Source organism: Mobula hypostoma, chromosome 7, assembly GCF_963921235.1.
Source record: "Mobula hypostoma chromosome 7, sMobHyp1.1, whole genome shotgun sequence".
In the NCBI taxonomy this organism is placed as follows: domain Eukaryota; kingdom Metazoa; phylum Chordata; class Chondrichthyes; order Myliobatiformes; family Myliobatidae; genus Mobula; species Mobula hypostoma.
In genome coordinates, this window is record NC_086103.1 from 150,793,859 (window position 1) to 150,812,633 (window position 18,775).

Sequence of the window (18,775 nt, forward strand, 5' to 3'; positions counted from 1 at the left end):
ACATTTTTCAGGACTTCCACCAAAGTTATACTGGATTTCTTGCACCTAAAATAGCTTCTTTTCTCTATAGTATTCCTCATAGCGGACTGCATCCAGGTGAATAAATTCTACATTATCTTTACTCCTGTGGTTTCCTTTCAAAAATGTGGAAGCAAAAGCTGCACCTGTGATTCCAAATTACACCACAAGATTTGCTCTTTGAATTTTTCGAGATTATGACAATTTCTTATTCTTCAAATGCCTGAGTTTACTTATTGCTTTCACTTATTCTCTATGGTAAAGTGTTCTTGTCTCTCTAATGCTACCTTCCTCATTAACATCTCTTTTTTGTCGTTTAAGTTTTGTTCATTCTTTTCACATTAACTCTGTAGCCCTTATTTCTGGCTTTTCCCTTGATCTTACATTTTTGTTGCATTATGCAATCTATACTTTATGATCAAGTTGTTTCATCTCAGTTGTTTTCTTTCATTCCACTGCTGTCATCTGCATTCTTGTTTGAAGCAAGAATTCTTTATCCCGTTGTGTCCAAAATATTCAGCACGTTCTCTTCTGGCCTTTAGCCGGCTGGTGCCATAGTGGCATCAGCGCCAGACTTCAGAGCGAAGGCTCCCGAGTTCAAATCCAGCTGGCTCCCTTGCACGCTTTCCATCCGTGCTGGGTTGAGCATCGAGCTAGCAACTTGGCCTCGTAAAAATAAGAAAGCCTGCTAAATAAACGCTGTCATGACGGCATCCCGATGACTCCACTCGGAGTTAAGGATTTTCTTCTTCTTCTTTTCTCTTCTGGCTTTGTATTTCACATACATTCATGACTGTTTCCTTCCTACCTTGTGCTCGTAGCATCCTTGTGAAAACTAATGGAAGATTATTCTCTTATCATTTGTAGGATTGAGATTGGATCAACCTATGGGTCCTTCAAAAGAAACAGTTCTCAAATAGTTTTTCGCTTCTCGTGCATCTGTACTATGTGCTCAAACATCAAATTCATAAGCTCGAAGGTATCAAACCTTGCATCTTGAATGCCAGCAAGGTAGTTTTTTGTATTTTCTCAACATGGGCCATTTTTTGTGCACTATGTTCCTACCACTAGAGATAAAATGAATATGTTTCTCACTCCCAGAGAGAAACACTAACAACTGTGCATTGAGGATGTCACCTCGACTGGTGATGAAACGTCTGCAAGCTAATTGCCAGGCTTGGTGAACAACAAAACACTGTTTCTTTCCCCGATGGCCTCCTTGTCAGTTTCCTCCAACCCTTACAGTTTAAAATCATTCAAGACTATCATACTCTTGTCCCTTCACTGTTAAGTCAAAAAAGCAGAAAAATATACTGGAAATCTAAACTAAAAATGTTAAAGATACTGAGGTCAAGCAGCATCTGTGGGAGAGTTTTTGGTTTATATCTAATGAAAAGTCTGCAACCTGAAACTTTGACTGATTTTCTTTCATTTCCAGTATTTTGTTTCTGCTGTACTAATTTTACACTGATCTTCTGTCACTTGCACACCAAATTTATAATTTCTCATATTCTCCCTCAAACTGTTCAACATCCTAGCCCTGATGCGCATGACCTGCTGAGTTCCTCTAGCATTTTGTTTATGTTGTTGCACATTAGTTTTCTATGATCACTTCTGCCTCTTTTCCATGCTCTTTACCATAATGTGGTGTCCTTAACCTTTAATTGGAAGTGTTACATTGAAATCCCTTTAGCTCTACTTCTTCACCTAACCCTTTCTTCAGTTTTAAAGGTTTTGTTAATACCTATTTTTAGCCCATATTTTCACCATTACCTTTTTTTTGTTGACGACGTTCATGGAGACACTGCTGTCAAAAGGCTTGGCAGAATAAAGAAAGTAATTACTTTGACTGTAGTACTTTAATCAAGATAACTTGGTATTCATTTTTATTTAGTTATTATTAATGAAACAGCATTATTTTTATTTCAGAGGAGCCTCTATCAAAAAGACAACTATTATCTAAATTTGACAACACTTTGCAGAGTGATCACAGGTCTACTTTCAAACCCTTAAAATGCAACCCTGAAGGTAGGCTCCCAGTTTTGTATAATTAGACCATAAGACATAGGAGCACAAGTAGACCATTCACCCCATCAGTTCTGCACCACTGTTCGCTTTTGAGTGTGGCAAAGGAGATGGTGCAGAATGGAGGCCTTCAGATTTTTGGATCAAGAGGGTCTCTTCCAAGAATGGTGAGACCTGTACAAATGGGATTGTTTGCACCTGAACTGCAAGGCGGGGGGATCCAGTATCCTTGCAGGAAGGTTTACGGGTGTTGCTCCGGGGGGTTTAAATTGGAGTTGCAGAGGAATAGAACAGCACCATGAACAGTCCAAGCCCAGTTGTGAAAGCAACCACATCCTGTAAAAACCCAGAGCTACAGAAATGGCAACAGAAGCTCCAAAGATCTTGTTCCTAGGAGAGGGAGAATCTTCACCTAAAAGACAGTGAAAGTGGAAGCGACAGAGCAGATTGGCCAGGACAGGACTCTCTAACAAGCTGCTATTGGCAGCCTATGCCCCAGTAGGTATGATGGGCTTAAGAAGAAGCAAAGGGATGGGAACCAGATCAATAGGACAGCTGATGGAATGATTGTGGGGAAAATAGATGTTGAGCCTACATATAAAGACAGGAACTGAAAGTTTGAGCTTGGTGGAACTAATCTTTTCCACGGATGCTGCCCGACCTGCTGAGTTCCTCCAGCGTGTTGTGAGTGTTGCTTTGACCCCAGCATCTGCAGATTACTTTGTGTTGGTGGAACTATTGTTCTGAGTTGCATCTATTCCAATGTAAGGAGTATTGTATGTAAGGCAGATGAGCTTAGGGCATGGATCAGAATGCTGAATGATGATATTGTAGGTTTTTGTAAAAATAGGGTTGTGTTAAGCTTAAAACACCTGTGCTGTTTTATTAAGGGAAACAGTAATAACTCCTTTACTGTCCTCCAAGCAGAGAACATAAAGCACAGTTTAAAAAAAAACACTTAACGTTATACATCATCACAGCAGACCGGCATTTTAGAGTGAACCCCAACTCAACGTCGGCGGTTGTGAATTATGCACGTGTTTCCACCTATTACATTACCCTACAATATTGTAGCCATTGGTGAGACTTGGTTACAGGAGGGACAGGACTGGCAGCTCAGTGTTCCAGGGATCTGTTGCCTTGGGACATGATAGTGGGGGAGGTATTAAAAGAGGAGGGGTGGCATTACTCGTCAGGGAAAATGTCATGGCAGTGCTAAGACAGGAGAGGTGGGAGAGCTCGTCTACTGAGGCCATATGGGTGGAAATGAGAGTAAGAGAGATGATCAGGTTAATGGGATTATAGTCCTCACAATAGTCAGTGGGACTTAGAAGAGCAAATATGTAGGGAGACAACAAACAGTTGAAAGAAAAATAAGGTTGTGATAGGTGATTTTAACTTTCCACATATTGACTGGGACTCCCATAATGTAAAAGGACTGGATGGGAAACAGTTTGTCGAATGTGTTCAGGAAAGTTTCCTTAATATATTGAGGTCCCAACTAGAGAGGGCACAAAAAATTTTGGATCTCCTATTAGAGAATGTGACAGGGCAGATGACAAGTGGTGTAGGAGAATATTTTGGATCTACTGATCATAACTCCATTAGTTTCAAGATTATTAAGGGGAAGGATAGGACTGAAAGATGTAGATTAGCATAGGTTTTCTGGCAAAGGGATGCTTGGTAGTAGAGGCTTCAAAAGTGAATATTGAGAGTACAGAGTTTGTATTGTATGTTCCTGTTAGAAGAAGAAGGTGCATAGCAAGTATAGGCAGTAAAGAACAAAGGAGGTACTTGAGGACTACAAGAAATGCAACAGAACACAGAGAAATTAGGAGATCTAGAAGAAGACAAAGTGAAGGAGAATCCCAAGGGCTTCTAAAAGTGAAAGGATAGCAACGGACAAAATTGGTCCACTTGAAGATCAGTGCATGAAGCCGAAAGAGATGAAGGAGGTCATAAATGAATTTTTTACATTTGTATATACTCAGGAGATGAACAGTTTTCTATAGAACTGAGGCAAAACAGTAATGAGGTAAGGGACCATATCTGGATGACATAAGTGAAGTGCTTGCTGTCTTGAGACAAATTAGGTTGGCAGAGATATTTAAAATGTCCTAATCCATGAATTAGGTGCTGAGTCACTGGAGGATAGATAATGTTCTGTTGTTCAAGAAAGATTCTAAGAATAAGTTGGGAAATTAAGAACAATGAGCCTGACATCTGCAGTGGAGAAATTGTTGAAAGATATTCTGGGGATCAGGATATATAATTGAATAGACAACGGTGTAATTGGGGATAGTTAACATGGCTTTGTGTATGGTAGGTTATGTCTAACTAATTTTATAGAGTTTTTCGATAATGTTACCAGGAAAGTTGATGAAGTAAAACAGTGGATGTTGTCTACATGGGCTTCAGCAAAGCCTTTACCAATGGAGGCTGGTCTAGAAGGTTCAGTCATTTGGCATTCAGGATACAGTCAACCATTAGGTTTTTGAACCAGAGGAGATAACTTCACTCACCTCAACATTGAATTGATTCCACAACCTTTTAAGGACTCTACAACTTGTGTTCTTTTTTTTTTATCACATTTTTTATTGCAACACCAACAAATTACATTCAATACAACCAATTGCCAATTACATTTTAACTGTTTAACCCAGCTACCCCCTCCAACCTTCATCACCATCCCTCCTCCACCCCTGGTCAAAATCTCTGTTACTGTTAATAGCTAAGCGAGTAAAAGATGAACTGATTTCCAAAAGGCATAAAGTTACAGATGACACATTTCTTTAATATTTTAAGCAAGATTACTTTTTTATTAGTTCTATTCAAAAGGTTCAAAGGAACATCTAAACAAGCCTGATGTATTTTGGAAACAAGTCCTGTGGACTGATGAAGTTAAACTTTTTGGCCTCAATGAGCAAAGGTATGTTTGGAGAAAAAAGGGTGCAGAATTTCATGGAAAGAACCTGTCTCCAACTGTTAAGCACGGGGTTGGATCGATCATGCTTTGGGCTTGTGTTGCAGCCAGTGGCACAGGGAACATTTACTGGTAGAGGGAAGAATGAATTTAATTAAATACCAGCAAATTCTGGAAGCAAACATCACACCGTCTGTAAAAAAAAAAGCCGAAGATGAAAAGAGGATGGCTTCTACAACAGGGTAATGAACCTAAACACACCTCAAAATCCACAATGAACTACTTCAAGAGGTGCAAGCTGAAGGTTTTTCCATGGCCCTCACAGTCCCCTGACCTAAACATCATCGAGAATCTGTGGATAGACCTCAAAAGAGCAGTGCATGCAAGACGGCCCAAGAATCTCACAGAAGCCTTTTGCGAGGAAGAATGGGTGAAAATTCCCCAAGCAAGAATTGAAAGACTCTTAGCTGGCTACAAAAAAGTGTTTACAAGCTGTGATACTTGCCAAAGGGAGTGTTACTAAGTACTGCCATGCAGGGTGCCAAACTTTTGCTTCGGGCCCTTTTCCCTTTTTTGTTATTTTGAAACTGTAAAAGATGGAAATAAAAAAAGTAATCTTGCTTAAAATATTAAAGAAATGTGTCATCTTTAACTTTATGCCTTTTGGAAATCAGTTCATCTTTTTCTCGCTTAGCTATTCACAGTAACAGAAATTTTGACCAGAGGTGCCCAAACTTATGCATGCCACTGCTTTGATAATAAGTTTACTTTGAAGTAGTAAATTGGATTAAATATTGGCTTGGCAAGAGAAACCGGAGTGTGGAGATGATTGCATCTCTGACTAGGGGCCTGTGACTAGTGGAGTGCTGCAGAGATCAGTGCAGAGTCCATTGTTGTTTGTCGTCCAAATCATTAATATAGATGACAGTATGGTAAACTGGATCAGGAAGTTGTCAGATGACACCAGGATTGGGATGTAGTGGACAGCAATGAAGATCATTAAAGTTTGCGGTAGGATCAGGACCAGCTAGAAAAATGGGCTAAAAAATGGCAAATGGAATTTAATGCAGACTAGAGTATGGTGTTGCACTTTACGAGGACAAACTAGAGTTGGACTTGCACAATGAATGATGGGGCACTGGGAAGTGCAGTAGAACAGAGGGATCTCGGAATGGAGATCCGTATACCATGAAAGTGTTGTCACAGGTACAGTAGATGTAGTGTATATGGATTTCAGTAAGGCATTTGATAAGATACCCCATGCAAGGCTTATACTGAAAATAAGGCATGGGATCCAAGGGGATATTGCCTTCTGTGGGCAAGCCTGTTCTGGATCCATGAAGGTCAGTGACTAGTGGTGTGCCTCAGGGATCTGTTCTGGGACCCCTACTCTTTGTGATTTTTATAATGGCCTGGATGAGGAAGTGGAGGGATGAGTTAGTATATTTGCTGATGACGGAAAGGTTGGGGGTGTTGTGGATAGTGTGGGGGGCTGTCAGAGGTTACAGCGGGACATTGATAGGATGCAAAACTGGGCTTGAAGAGGCAGATGGAGTTCAACCCAAATGAGTGTGAGGTGGTTCATTTTAGTAGGTCAAATATGATGACAGAACATAGTATTAATGTTAAGACTCTTGGCAGTGTGGAGGATCAGAGGGATCTTGGGGTCCAAGTCTATAGGACTCTCAAATCAGCTGTGCAGGTTGACTCTGTGGTAAGAAGACTTACAGTACATTGGCCTTCATCAATCGTGGGATTGAGTTTAAGAGCCGAGAGGTAATGTTGCAGCTATATAGGACACTGGTCAGACCCCACTTGGAGCACTGTGCTCAATTCTGGTCACCTCACTGCAAAGAAGCATGTGGAAACCATAGAAAGGGTGCAGAGGAGATTTACAAGGATGTTGCCTGGATTGGGGAGCATGTCTTATGAGAATAGGTTGAGTGAACTTGGCCTTTTCTCCTTGGAGCGACGGAGGATGAGAAGTGACCTGATAGAGGTGTACAAGCTGATGAGAGGCATTGATCATTTGGATTGTCGGAGGCTTTTTCCCAAGGCTGAATGGCTAGCACGAGAGGGCACAGTTTTAAGTTGCTTGGAAGTAGGTACAGAGGAGATGTCGGGGATAGGTTTTTTATGCAGAGAGTGGTGAGAGCATGGAATGGGCTGCCGATAATGCTGGTGGAGGCAGAAACAATAGGGTCTTTTAAAAGACTCCTCAAGGTATATGGAGCTTAGAAAAATAGAGGGCTCTGGGTAACCCTAGGTAATTTCTAAGGTAAGGACATGTTCGGCACAGTTTTGTGGGCTGAAGAGCCTGTATTGTGCGGTAGGTTTTCTATGTTTCTATGGAACTTCTTCAGTGAGGGTGATGCGAGTGCAGTATGAATTGCCGGTGTAAGTGATGGATACAGGTTTGATTGCAACGTTTAAGAGATGTTTGGATGGAAGGAGTTTGGAGGGCTATGGTCCAAGAGCAGGTGGATGGAACTAAGCAGAATAGCATTTTGGCATGGTCTAGATGGCTCTGTGGGCCTGTTTCTGTGCTGAAGTGAAGGAGAATCCCGAGGGCTTCTAAAAGTGAAAGGAGCACTATTACTGGAGTACAGCAGATGCTTTTCTTGTGACATAAGCTATTTACTATAACTAATGGCCCTTTAAAGAGAGGGAGATTTAAATCTTGTCAACTAGCCCTAACAATAGTTGCGTCAGTTAAATTTAAATGTTTGTTCATAAATTTTCCACAATATTGGTGCATCAGTCTGTTGTAAATTCTATATTTTATCAAGTTTTTTGGTAAATTTTAATGTACACATCCTGTTATTTTTGATCATATCAAGCACTGATAAATGTGGAATAATTGCTTCCCAAATCTCAGGAGCTGCCAGGGAGGCTGACATCAGTGATGACATTCACCAGTATTTTCAGTGTACCAGCACAGCTTAGGCATTTTGAGGGGCACTGCTTTCAAGTTCGAGGTTAATATCATCTGACTACATGCATACAACCAAATGCAATAATGTTCCTCCAGTCCACAATTTACTAACAAAACATATCACACACAGCACATAAAACAAAATATTACCACAAATAAGTTTGTAAAATAGAAAGTGCATGTACTGTGCAGCACAGGTAAACAGTACAGTAAACAGCTTGATGTCTTAGTGACGAGACCTCACTGGAGGCTGGTTTTGATTAGTGTCACAACCTGAGGAAAGAAGCTCTTACCTAGTCTGGCTGTTCTAGTCCTGATGCTCCTGTACCTCCTTCCTGACAGTAGTAGGTCAAAGAGATTGTGGAATGGGTGTAGAGATCCTCAACAATGATTTGGTCCCTTCCTATACAATGCTTCCGGAGAGGACTGTGAATCCAGAGATCCACTGAGAAGTTTTTACTATCCTCTGTATGGTATGGAAGCTGCAAAGCTTCCCACTGCAAGACCGTACAATGATGCAGCCAGCATGACCCTCTTCATGGTTTTCTTGTAGAAAATTATTAAGAATGGAGGCAGTGAGCCTTGTATGTCTTAATCTCGTCAGTGTAGCTACTGCTGTACATTGATTAATGAGGAGATGTTGTGGGATGAAGACTTGGAGATCAACACCTCAAACCTTGAATGCACTTCTGAGACATGGACTGCAACATGCACTCAAAGCACTAGAGAATCACCATTAATCCTGCTTATACAAATTTTTCCCTCTGTTGATAGAATAACTGAATCTAGGTCAGTGACTGCATTGAGGCCAACTCCTCCAGCACTTGGGCCCAAATTGTCTTCAGTAAGCTCCAATGGGAAAGCTACATTGTTTGCATGGTTGACACCAGATACCCAAAACAACTCTATTGTGGTAAGAGGTTAACAGGTAGGCAGGGAAAATGGTTCACTGATATCTCTACCAATTTGTAAGAATTCATGGCTGTAACTATTCAAAAAGAGAACCATGACACATGACATTATGAACAGCTTCTCTCGTTAAGAGTATATAGAAACTAAATGTAAATAACAGGGGGAATTTATAACTCTCAATGTCCATCTGCCTACTGTGTCAAATTCCCACTGCCCATCTGTGCCACAGTCCACTGCCACTACAGAACCATACAGGTGGAGTGGAAGCCAGACATCCTAAATTCTGAGGAAATGCTGAAGGAAAGAATTTTGGCAGTAACAGTTTTGAAAGCCTGAAGAAAGATTTTCCTTTTCACTGGGATAGACAGTTGAGAGGAGAGCTTATTTAAATGTTCAAATTAATCAGAAAATTGTATGATTTGGTCAGCTATGGTCCACTTTGGATAACATTGGAATTTTTTTTAACAATTGGAGTATTGAAAATTTAAGTATTGTATCTTTCAGAAGCGCTTTGTGATCGAAGGAAATTCATGTACAATATTCCACTTAAGACTGTTATTTATTCTCCATCAAAAGTCAAAAGGTAATTTCTGTAACATTATTGGAAGTAAAATTCAACTGATAATCTTAAGTAAGAATATTGATTTATAACGTTTTTCAGTTTGAGTCTTGAATCATTCATTGATATTCCATTTTAAAGATGTTTAAAGAAACATAACTTAACAAACAAGATACTATTAGGAAGAAAGTCTTGTTGCACCATTTGTAATCTAAATGCCTATATATTTTTACTTTCACAGTCTTTCAAACAATAGTCATCAAATGATTTCTCCTAACATCACAATCCCTATCCATGAAAATTCAGTACGACAAGATCAACATCTTCATTGTGATGTTAAGTCATCGAAAGGACAAATTGCAGTATTTAAACCTCCATTTCATAGTCACTCTAGTGATCACAAACAGCTATATAAATGCAGCCAGAATGCATCAAAGTCAGAAAAAAAATTTCTCCCTCCATTTAAATCTGTTCCAAATGTGGAAAAGACGACAGATATGGAGACTGTAATTTGTCCAATGGAAAATGAAAGTGAATCTATTGCAAAAGCAAGTAACTACAGTGGACCTTTGCAAGATGGTGGTCCATTAAATGATTATTTAACTTTAGGTGGACATCATGAAGACCAACTCCAGTCAGTAACTGGTACTTCAGAAGAACTTAAAGCCAACAATGAAGGTATTTTCATTGTTCCTATAGCTGTTATTTTTCCTCTTTATTCTGCTTTGAAAATAACCTTTTTGCCCATTGTGAGACTGGTGAATGGTCATGATTCTCTAGCTTTATGAAGGAACAAAGTAAATCAAATGTATTTTTTTTAAGACATTAACCGGCTTGATTTTGAAGCTCATTGGAAAGGGAGAACTAAAAGCTGACTAGTTCTGAGGACCAGCTTAAAAAATAATTAATTAAAATGTGTGGCATAAATCTTGATTTCTCCGCAATTAGAATAAAAAAGACTTGTACTTAAGATGACTGTAATTTTTTTTAAACACTTTAATTTAAGCATTTATTGACATTTATTAAATAAACATGAAGAATCATATGCAATAATTAATGTCACAGGTTTTTATCAGCATTTTCATCAAGGTAAAGTATGCTAATAGATTTTAAGGACACAAAGACTGATCAGGAATGAATCTTCCAAAAACGTTAATATTCTTAGTGTAATATACATAAGAACAAATGCCAGATACCACTAAAATTTTTGATCATTCTTGCATTTTATTAATTAAACCAAATGCTGAATATTCCTGTGGAGATGATTTCTGATCCATGGAATTTTTATAATAAGGCCTAAGAAGTGGAAGTTTTCCTGTATGATGTTTTGGTGGATGGAAACCTGAAGAATAGATTTGTAATGCATAATAAAAGAAAGTAAACTGACAGCCTCAAGTTTTCTGATCCTCTTTCTTTACACAATATAAATATTATTTAATTATTCAAGAGCTAGTTATGCAAACAATTTATTTAAGAAGGAAGTGATATGATTGAGATCAATAAAAAGATAATGCATGTTCAAATTATTAAATGAGCTTATCCAAGTTTGGACAAAATCCACAGTCCCATGATCCAATATTCCACCTTGCTTCTCATAAAAACATAAATTTATTTGGACAGAAATACCGCTTTTTGGTTTGACACTTCCAAGTTAACTTTACTGTTGAAGAAAGTACATGGAAATTTATGTTAGAAGACTTTGATTTGATGTAGTGTGTTTCAGTGTTTCTTTCCCTTTCTTGCATGCTTTGTGTCTTGCTACTCCACGTTGTTGCTTAAACTTCTATGAGAGATTTTCAGCCATCATAGTACTATCTTTTTGAAATTTTAAAAAGTTAAATTTTAGCAAAGCCACAAAATTAATGTATTGAGATTCTGGAATAATATAATGTTAATGTTCTTGGATGAAAAGACCGTATCACTGAGCACTTAAAATGATAACCTATCTACCTAACAAATTGAATTGTGCCATTTTAAACAATCCAAATGTGGTCAGATAACATTGCAAACAGACCTTTGTTGTAATCAATTGTACCAGAATGTGAATATAAATTTAATTCACTTCCTCTAAAAATGTAACTTCTTGAAATACAATACATACCTATTTGACCTAGAACTGTTTCAGAATATCTAATAACATTTTTGTCCCTGTCATCATAACCAAACTGCTCTCTTCCAAGTTTCCTGTAAGATATTACAGAATTATGACAAAGATAATCTTCCCTGGTGTTTTCCATCTATTCTACTTTGCAGAAACACTGTTCAGTCCTGAAGGATAGTTTCTAACTGTATAATTGGTACCTGATTTGGTTGTTTTTTTTTATATTTTCTGTCTTTAATTTAGATTTTCAGTATCCGCTGGTCTGTTTTGCATTTGAAATTCATGCACTTTGTTTAGTTAATATTAGTTTGGGTTGAAGGAAAAATTACAAAATTAGTTTTAAACTTAAGCTTTATCACTAGCAAGACCTGCTCTTAATAGCACTTCAAAGGGGAAGGAAAGCAATAAAACCCATGTAGAATTAATATTTTTGCATTTTATTAAGCATTTTGAAAGTTGTTACGTGTGATACAATGAATGTATTTAGAATAATGAAAACTTGTTAGTGGAAATACTCCGGCCCTGGCAGCACTCATGATGAAAGATGCCACATCAGCCGAGGTGACAAGATAATGATCTCTCTAAAGCATGGAAGATCATAAGAACACATTAAACAAGAATAGGATTTCTCACCCCTCAGGCTGCTCTGTCATCTAATATGCCATCTGCTATCTTGTGTAATCAAATTCTCTAAATCATTGTTGCTGATGTTGTACATCATACAATTTTCCTGTCTAGTTCTCATTTTGTTAAGTCTTCTCATGCCCAGATGTCGTATCAATAGCAGTTTTGAAAGTGATTGATGCCTCCCTTTAGGGTTGAGTGTTTCAAACATTCATCATCCTCTGAGTGAAATAGCCCCTTTTTTAAAAAAAAAAGCTTTATTTCACCCCTAAATTGTTTGCCCCTTATTTTGGATTTTGAGCTCTACCACCCCCCCCCCAGTTTGACACTCTGCAGTCAAGAAAGTCTTTATACTACCTATGTATGCAGTAGAACTATCTGACTGAGTCTTCCGTTTGTAGGATTTTCAAAGATGATTCAAAATTGGCATCATGCTAGGAATCTACAGGAAATGCGATTGATGAAGAAAAAGAGGCAAACTGTTCATCCACTACCAGGGAGCTTGTACAGATCTAAAACTTGCTCTTCAAAACTCTCTCTACATACATCAGTTGAAGGAAAAGCTCCAACTCATTTTACAAAAGAAAAGGTACAGTCTGAATTGCATTTGTTTGATTTGTTTTCTAATTTAAATTCAAATGCCAATATTTATGTAACAGCCAATTCACAGAAAGCTCCTGAACAAATATTAAAGAATGTCTGTGTTGCTTCAAAGATATTTCTGAAAACATATCATAGTGAAACACTGAAAATCTCATGTTCAACTGTTCAGAAAATCTGACAGCGCAGCATCTAGCTCGCAGAGTGTTTATCCTCATGTTCCCTTTGGATACATTGGGCTCCAATTCCTTAGCTCCTTCTGGACATGCAAAGTTCACTGGAAAATTTATTTTTTTACTCTACATCATCCAAAATGAAAGGAATTAAAGATGCAGTGAGTCGCCATAACATTTAATAGTCCAGAAAATTTGCTAGACTGGAACTATTGAAGTGCAGAGTGTACTGGATTAATCAAGCTTTATTGGAATTCGTATAAGAATGGTGTATCTGATCACTGATTTCCTTGCCAAAAAAACCAAATTAATTAGCTATTTTATTACCGTCTGTTGCAAGACCACTATGAACTGACAAAAATAATGGCTTGATGGTTCTAGGAGTTTTGCCCACTGCCTGAAAAATCATTGTCCTTTGTGCTTCCTGTCTAAGCTAACATTTTCTGACTTGCCACTTCTGACAGGTATTGGAGCACATCTTAATGTTTTGAATATTTCATTTTCCTAGTTGTACAGTTACGGAGTCAACAGAAGTACTCTCTGTGTACGAGCAGAAAATGCTGAATCATTCCAGATCAACAGTCGAGATTTTTTCTCTGAGGAATTACTGAATACTTGCAATGGTCTGTGGCTTGCAGATGGTGGTTGTCTTATTCCAGATGACAATGGAATGGCAGGAAAATCTGAATTTTACAGGTTAGAATTTGTATCTTTACCCATTTATTTCTGTACTAAAGATTAAAAATTATTTTGTACCCATCATGATTGGTCTTCTCTAATATGAGTTCACCTTTAGGGTTACTGACTGCACATTTGCTCTTCATCCAGTGTTCAATGTTTCAAAATTAGAAAATTGATGCAGTCAACTTGTGTTCTCAGAATATATTGCTTAAGACAGTGAAGTTCACCTTTGTGGTGGGATGAGAAGAGAAAAAGAAACTGACAAAAATATATTTTTCTTGCTGGAAAACATTGAATCTGACTTGATAAGAACAGCATGTGGAAAGCGGCCAGTGAGTGAGTGGGCCAGTGAAGGATTGGAGCTTTGAGGCTTTGACGAGAAGAGGCAGAGGACAAGCTTGCTCGCAGTTAGTTTTTACAATGTCTCCTGAGACGGTGATGTGCCTCTCATGTGAGATGTGGCAGTCTTGGGGGAACTCCCCTCTCCCGCAGAGTCACATCTACCAGAAGTGCATAAGGCTGGACGATCTGGAAGCCCATGTAAGGAATCTGGAGCAGGATCTGGATGACCTTCGACTCATAAGGGAGAATGAGGCAGTCATAGATGAGAGCTACAGGGAGGTAGTCACACCTAGGCTGTCGGAAGAGGGTCGTTGGGTGACAGTCAGAGGGGGGAAAGTGAAGGTGAGCAGACAGGTAGTGCAGAGCACCCCTGTAGCCATTCCCCTGAATAATAAGTTTACCGTCCTGGATACTGTTGGCAGGGACGACCGACCAGGTGTGAGCCACGGTGGCAGGGCCTCTGGCACTGAGTCTGACCCTGTGGTGCAGAAGGGTGGGACGGAAAAGAGGAGAGCTGTCGTCACTGGAGACTCTATAGTCAGGGGAGCAGACAGGAGATTTTGTGGACGTGAGAAGGACACCCGCATGGTTTGTTGCCTCCCGGGTGCCAGGGTCCAGGATGTCTCTGACTGGGTGCACGACATCCTGGTACGAGAGGGAAAGCAACCAGAAGTCATGATACATGTAGGGACCAACGACATAGGCAGGAAGAGGGATGAAGTCCTGAAGTGTGAGTTTCGGGAACTAGGCAGAAGGCTGAAGGACCTCAAGGGTGGCGTTCTCAGGATTGCTGCCAGTGCTACGTGACAGTGATGGTAAGAATTGGAGGAGATGGCAGTTGAATGTGTGGCTGAGGAGTTGGTGCAGGGGGCAGGGTTTTAGATTTTTGGATCATTGGAATCTCTTCTGGGAAAGGTGGGACCTGTACAGATTGGATGGGTTTCACCTGAACTCGAAGGGGAGCAATATCCTTGCAGGTAGGTTTGCTAGCATGGTTCGGGAGGGTTTAAACTAATTTGCAAGGGGGATGGGACCCAGAGCAATAGAGCAGTGAAAGAAGTGCATGGAGTAAAGCCAGATCTAACATATAGAGAGGCTTTGAGGAAAGGGAAGCAGAATAAACAGTGTAAAGACAGTAAGGTAGAAGGGCTGAAATGTGTGTACCTCAATGCAAGAAGCATCAGGAACAAAGGTGATGAACTGAGAGCTTGGATACATACATGGAATTATGATGTAGTGGCCATTACAGAGACTTGGCTGGCACCAGGGCAGGAATGGATTCTCAATATTCCTGGATTTCAGTGCTTTAAAAGGGATAGAGAGGGGGGAAAAAGGGGAGGAAGGGTGGCATTACTGGTCAGGGATACTATTACAGCTACAGAAAGGGTGGGTAATGTAGCAGGACCTTCTTTTGAGTCAGTATGGGTGGAAGTCAGGAACACGAAGGGAGCAGTTACTCTACAGGGAGTATTCTATAGGCCCCCTGGTAGCAGCAGAGATACAGAGGAGCAGATTGGGAGGCAGATTTTGGAAAGGTGCAAAAATAACAGGGTTGTTATCATGGGTGACTTTAACTTCCTTAATATTGATTGGCACCTGATTAGTTCCAAGGGTTTAGATGGGGCAGAGTTTTTTAAGTGTATCCAGGACGGATTCCTGTCACAGTATGTGGACAGGCCGAATAGGGGGAATGCCATACTAGATCTAGTACTTGGTAATGAATCGGGTCAGGTCACAGATCTCTCAGTGGGTGAGCATCTGGGGGACAGTGACCACCACTCCCTGGCCTTTAGCATTATCATGGAAAAGGATAGAATCAGAGAGGACAGGAAAATTTTTAATTGGGGAAGGGCAAATTATGAGGCTATAAGGCTAGAACTTGCGGGTGTGAATTGGTATGATGTTTTTGCAGGGAAATATACTATGGACATGTGGTCAATGTTTAGAGATCTGTTGAAGGATGTTAGGGATAAATTTGTCCTAGTGAGGAAGATAAAGAATGGTAGGATGACAAGTGAGGTGGAAAATCTAGTCAGGTGGAAGAAGGCAGCATACATGAGGTTTAGGAAGCAAGGATCAGATGGGTCTATTGAGGAATATAGGGAAGCAAGAAAGGAGCTTAAGAAGGGGCTGAGAAGAGCATGAAGGGGGCATGAGAAGGCCTTGGCGAGTAGGGTAAAGGAAAACCCCAAGGCATTCTTCAATTATGTGAAGAGCAAAAGGATGACAGGAGTGAAGGTAGGACCGATTGGAGGTAAAGGTGGGAAGATGTGCCTGGAGGCTGTGGAATTGAGCAAGGTCCTCAATGAATACTTCTTTTCAGTATTCACCAATGAGAGGGAACTTGATGATGGTGAGGACAAAATGAGTGAGGGTGATGTTCTGGAGCATGTTGATATTAAGGGAGAGGAGGTGTTGGAGTTGTTAAAATACATTAGGACGGATAAATCCCCGGGGCCTGACGGAAGATTCCCCAGGCTGCTCCACGAGGCGAGGGAAGAGATTGCTGAGCCTCTGGCAGATGGAGTTCAACCCGGAGAAGTGTGAGGTGGTACACTTTGGAAGGACAAACTCCAAGGCAGAGTACGAAGTAAGTGGCAGGATACTTGGGTAGTGTGGAGGAGCAGAGGGATCTGGGGGTACATGTCCACAGATCCCTGAAAGTTGCCTCACAGGTAGATAGGGTAGTTATGAAAGCTAACACCCCATAAGCTTTCTTAAGTCGAGGGATAGAGTTTGAGTCGCGATGTAATGATGCAGCTCTATAAAATTCTGGTTAGGCCACACTTGGAGTACTGTGTTCAGTTCTGGTCACCTCACTATAGGAAGGATGTGGAAGCATTGGAAAGGGTACAGAGGAGATTTACCAGAATGCTGCCTGCTTTAGAGAGTATGGATTATGATCAGAGATTAAAGGAGCTAGGGCTTTACTCTTTGGAGAGAAGGAGGATGAGGGGAGACGTGATAGAGGTGTACAAGATAATAAGGGGAATAGATAGAGTGGATAGTCAGCGCCTCTTCCCCAGGGCACCACTGCTCAATACAAGAGGACATGGCTTTAAGGTAAGGGGTGGGAAGTTCAAGGGGGATATTAGAGGAAGGTTTTTTACTCAGAGAGTGGTTGGTGCGTGGAATGCACTGCCTGAGTCAGTGGTGGAGGCGGATACACTAGTGAAGTTTAAGAGACTACTAGACAGGTATACGGAGGAATTTAAGGTGGGGGCTTATATGGGAGGCAGGGTTTGAGGGTCGGCACAACATTGTGGGCCGAAGGGCCTGTACTCTGCTGTACTATTCTATGTTCTATAAAAGATTCAGAAGCATGTATGAGTTGTTATTGGATTGGAAACCTTCAGAAAGAGGGAAAATAAACTGTTGTAGGCATCGGAATGCGGAAGTCTAATGTAAAACCATGTAACCCGAAGAACAATTTTGGAAAGATCATAGGTATTCCTTATTTCTCTTAGTGTTTGGATCATGGTTGGTCTTAACAGTACTCTTCTATGCAGTTAAGATCATCCATGAACCAAGCATCCATGATTCTTTCAACTGGGAGGCAAGGAGAACCAGTGATTCAGATGCGACCTATGGAAGGCCACTGAGTGAAAAGGAAATTCTGTGTGAAAGTCGAGATACATTTGGATGCACAACAGCTTTGGCATGGTTTGTGTGTCATTTCCTGTAAGGCGGAACCTAACAGCATAAATGCAGTGATGCTTCATTTCCTGATGAGTGCAAGGCCTTTTATGCACACTTTGAAAGGGAGAATAAAACTACATTATGCTAATCCCCACAGCATTTGGCAACCTTGTGATCTGTATTGGAGGCTGCTTTTCAAAGGTTCATTTATTATCAAAGTATAATTTCTCTGGGTAGCCATGAAACAGAGAAGTAAAGAAAGGCAGCACAATCATCAACCCCAAAAATTCCGCCTCCCTGCACAAAAAAAATGAACAAGAATTGAATAAGCGCATCAACCCCCAAATCCCTCATCCGACACAAAAAAACGGGAAAGATTGTGCAAAGGACGCAGAATATTTTAAAAAAAACAAAGTCGTGGGGGGGGGTGGGGGTTAATGTCTATACTCCAGGTCCACATACAAAACGCAGAAAACCTGGGGAACACTGTTTGGGCCCAGTGGCAGCCCTTTCCCTTTCTGGTACAGAGCGATCAAAAGACGGGCAGTCTGCACTCGCCTTGATGCTTCAATCTTCCTCGTCATTGTAATCAGCAAACAACGGAAGCTTTAATTGGCAAAATAGAGTCTAACGATGGTTTGCGCCTAGTCCTGCAATCTTCCTGCCATGTAGTTCACGCACGCAGTCTCTGTGTCCCCGAATCCCCTTGGATACTGTGGACCATTGAAACACCCAAACGATCTCCAAACTTTCGCATTCGCCTGGATGTTTTAATCTCTTGTCACTTTAGTCAGAAAACAATGGAAGATTTAATTGGGCAGATGAAGTTGAACACCAGCTCACAGCTGGTCTTTCGTGAGTTTCCTGCATGGTGCCTCTGCCTCCTGGAATCCTCTCCAAGTCTGCTGAGTGCAGGAACACCCACGAGATCTGCAAACAGCAAATCACAAGTTCCAACAGTTCCAGAATCACATCCAAGTTGAAGAACAAGCGTAAAAGAAGCTAAATATATGGTTTCATGAACTATCCAGGAGATGTCCACCAAAAGCTCAAGATGGCTGAACGTCCTTCAGGTGGGTGAACCCTTGCAAGGTGTCAGGCCACAATAGTATTCTTGGCAGGGTATGGAAAACTTGTTATTCACCATCTGGCTGGAGTGTTCAGAGATATTTTCAACCTTCCAGTGCTTTGGGGATCATGAAGAATCCTTCCAGCATTTGTCATTCTAAATCAACCACGTGGC

At 40.5% G+C, this 18,775-nt stretch overlaps 1 protein-coding gene across 3 annotated transcripts in view; it reads left to right on the forward strand.

Moving 5' to 3' along the window:
• Positions 1-18,775, forward strand: part of brca2 (BRCA2 DNA repair associated) — a 134,254-nt gene that overhangs the window by 63,596 nt on the left and 51,883 nt on the right. For all 3 annotated transcript variants that reach the window (XR_010018741.1, XM_063054285.1, XM_063054286.1), the window contains exons 11-15: positions 1,948-2,046; positions 9,318-9,396; positions 9,614-10,050; positions 12,499-12,686; positions 13,379-13,566. Coding sequence is in view for 2 of the 3 variants with exons in the window: in XM_063054285.1 (XP_062910355.1) it covers positions 1,948-2,046; positions 9,318-9,396; positions 9,614-10,050; positions 12,499-12,686; positions 13,379-13,566 (991 nt within the window). In the remaining variant the exon portion in view is untranslated. The remainder of the gene's footprint in view (positions 1-1,947; positions 2,047-9,317; positions 9,397-9,613; positions 10,051-12,498; positions 12,687-13,378; positions 13,567-18,775) is intronic.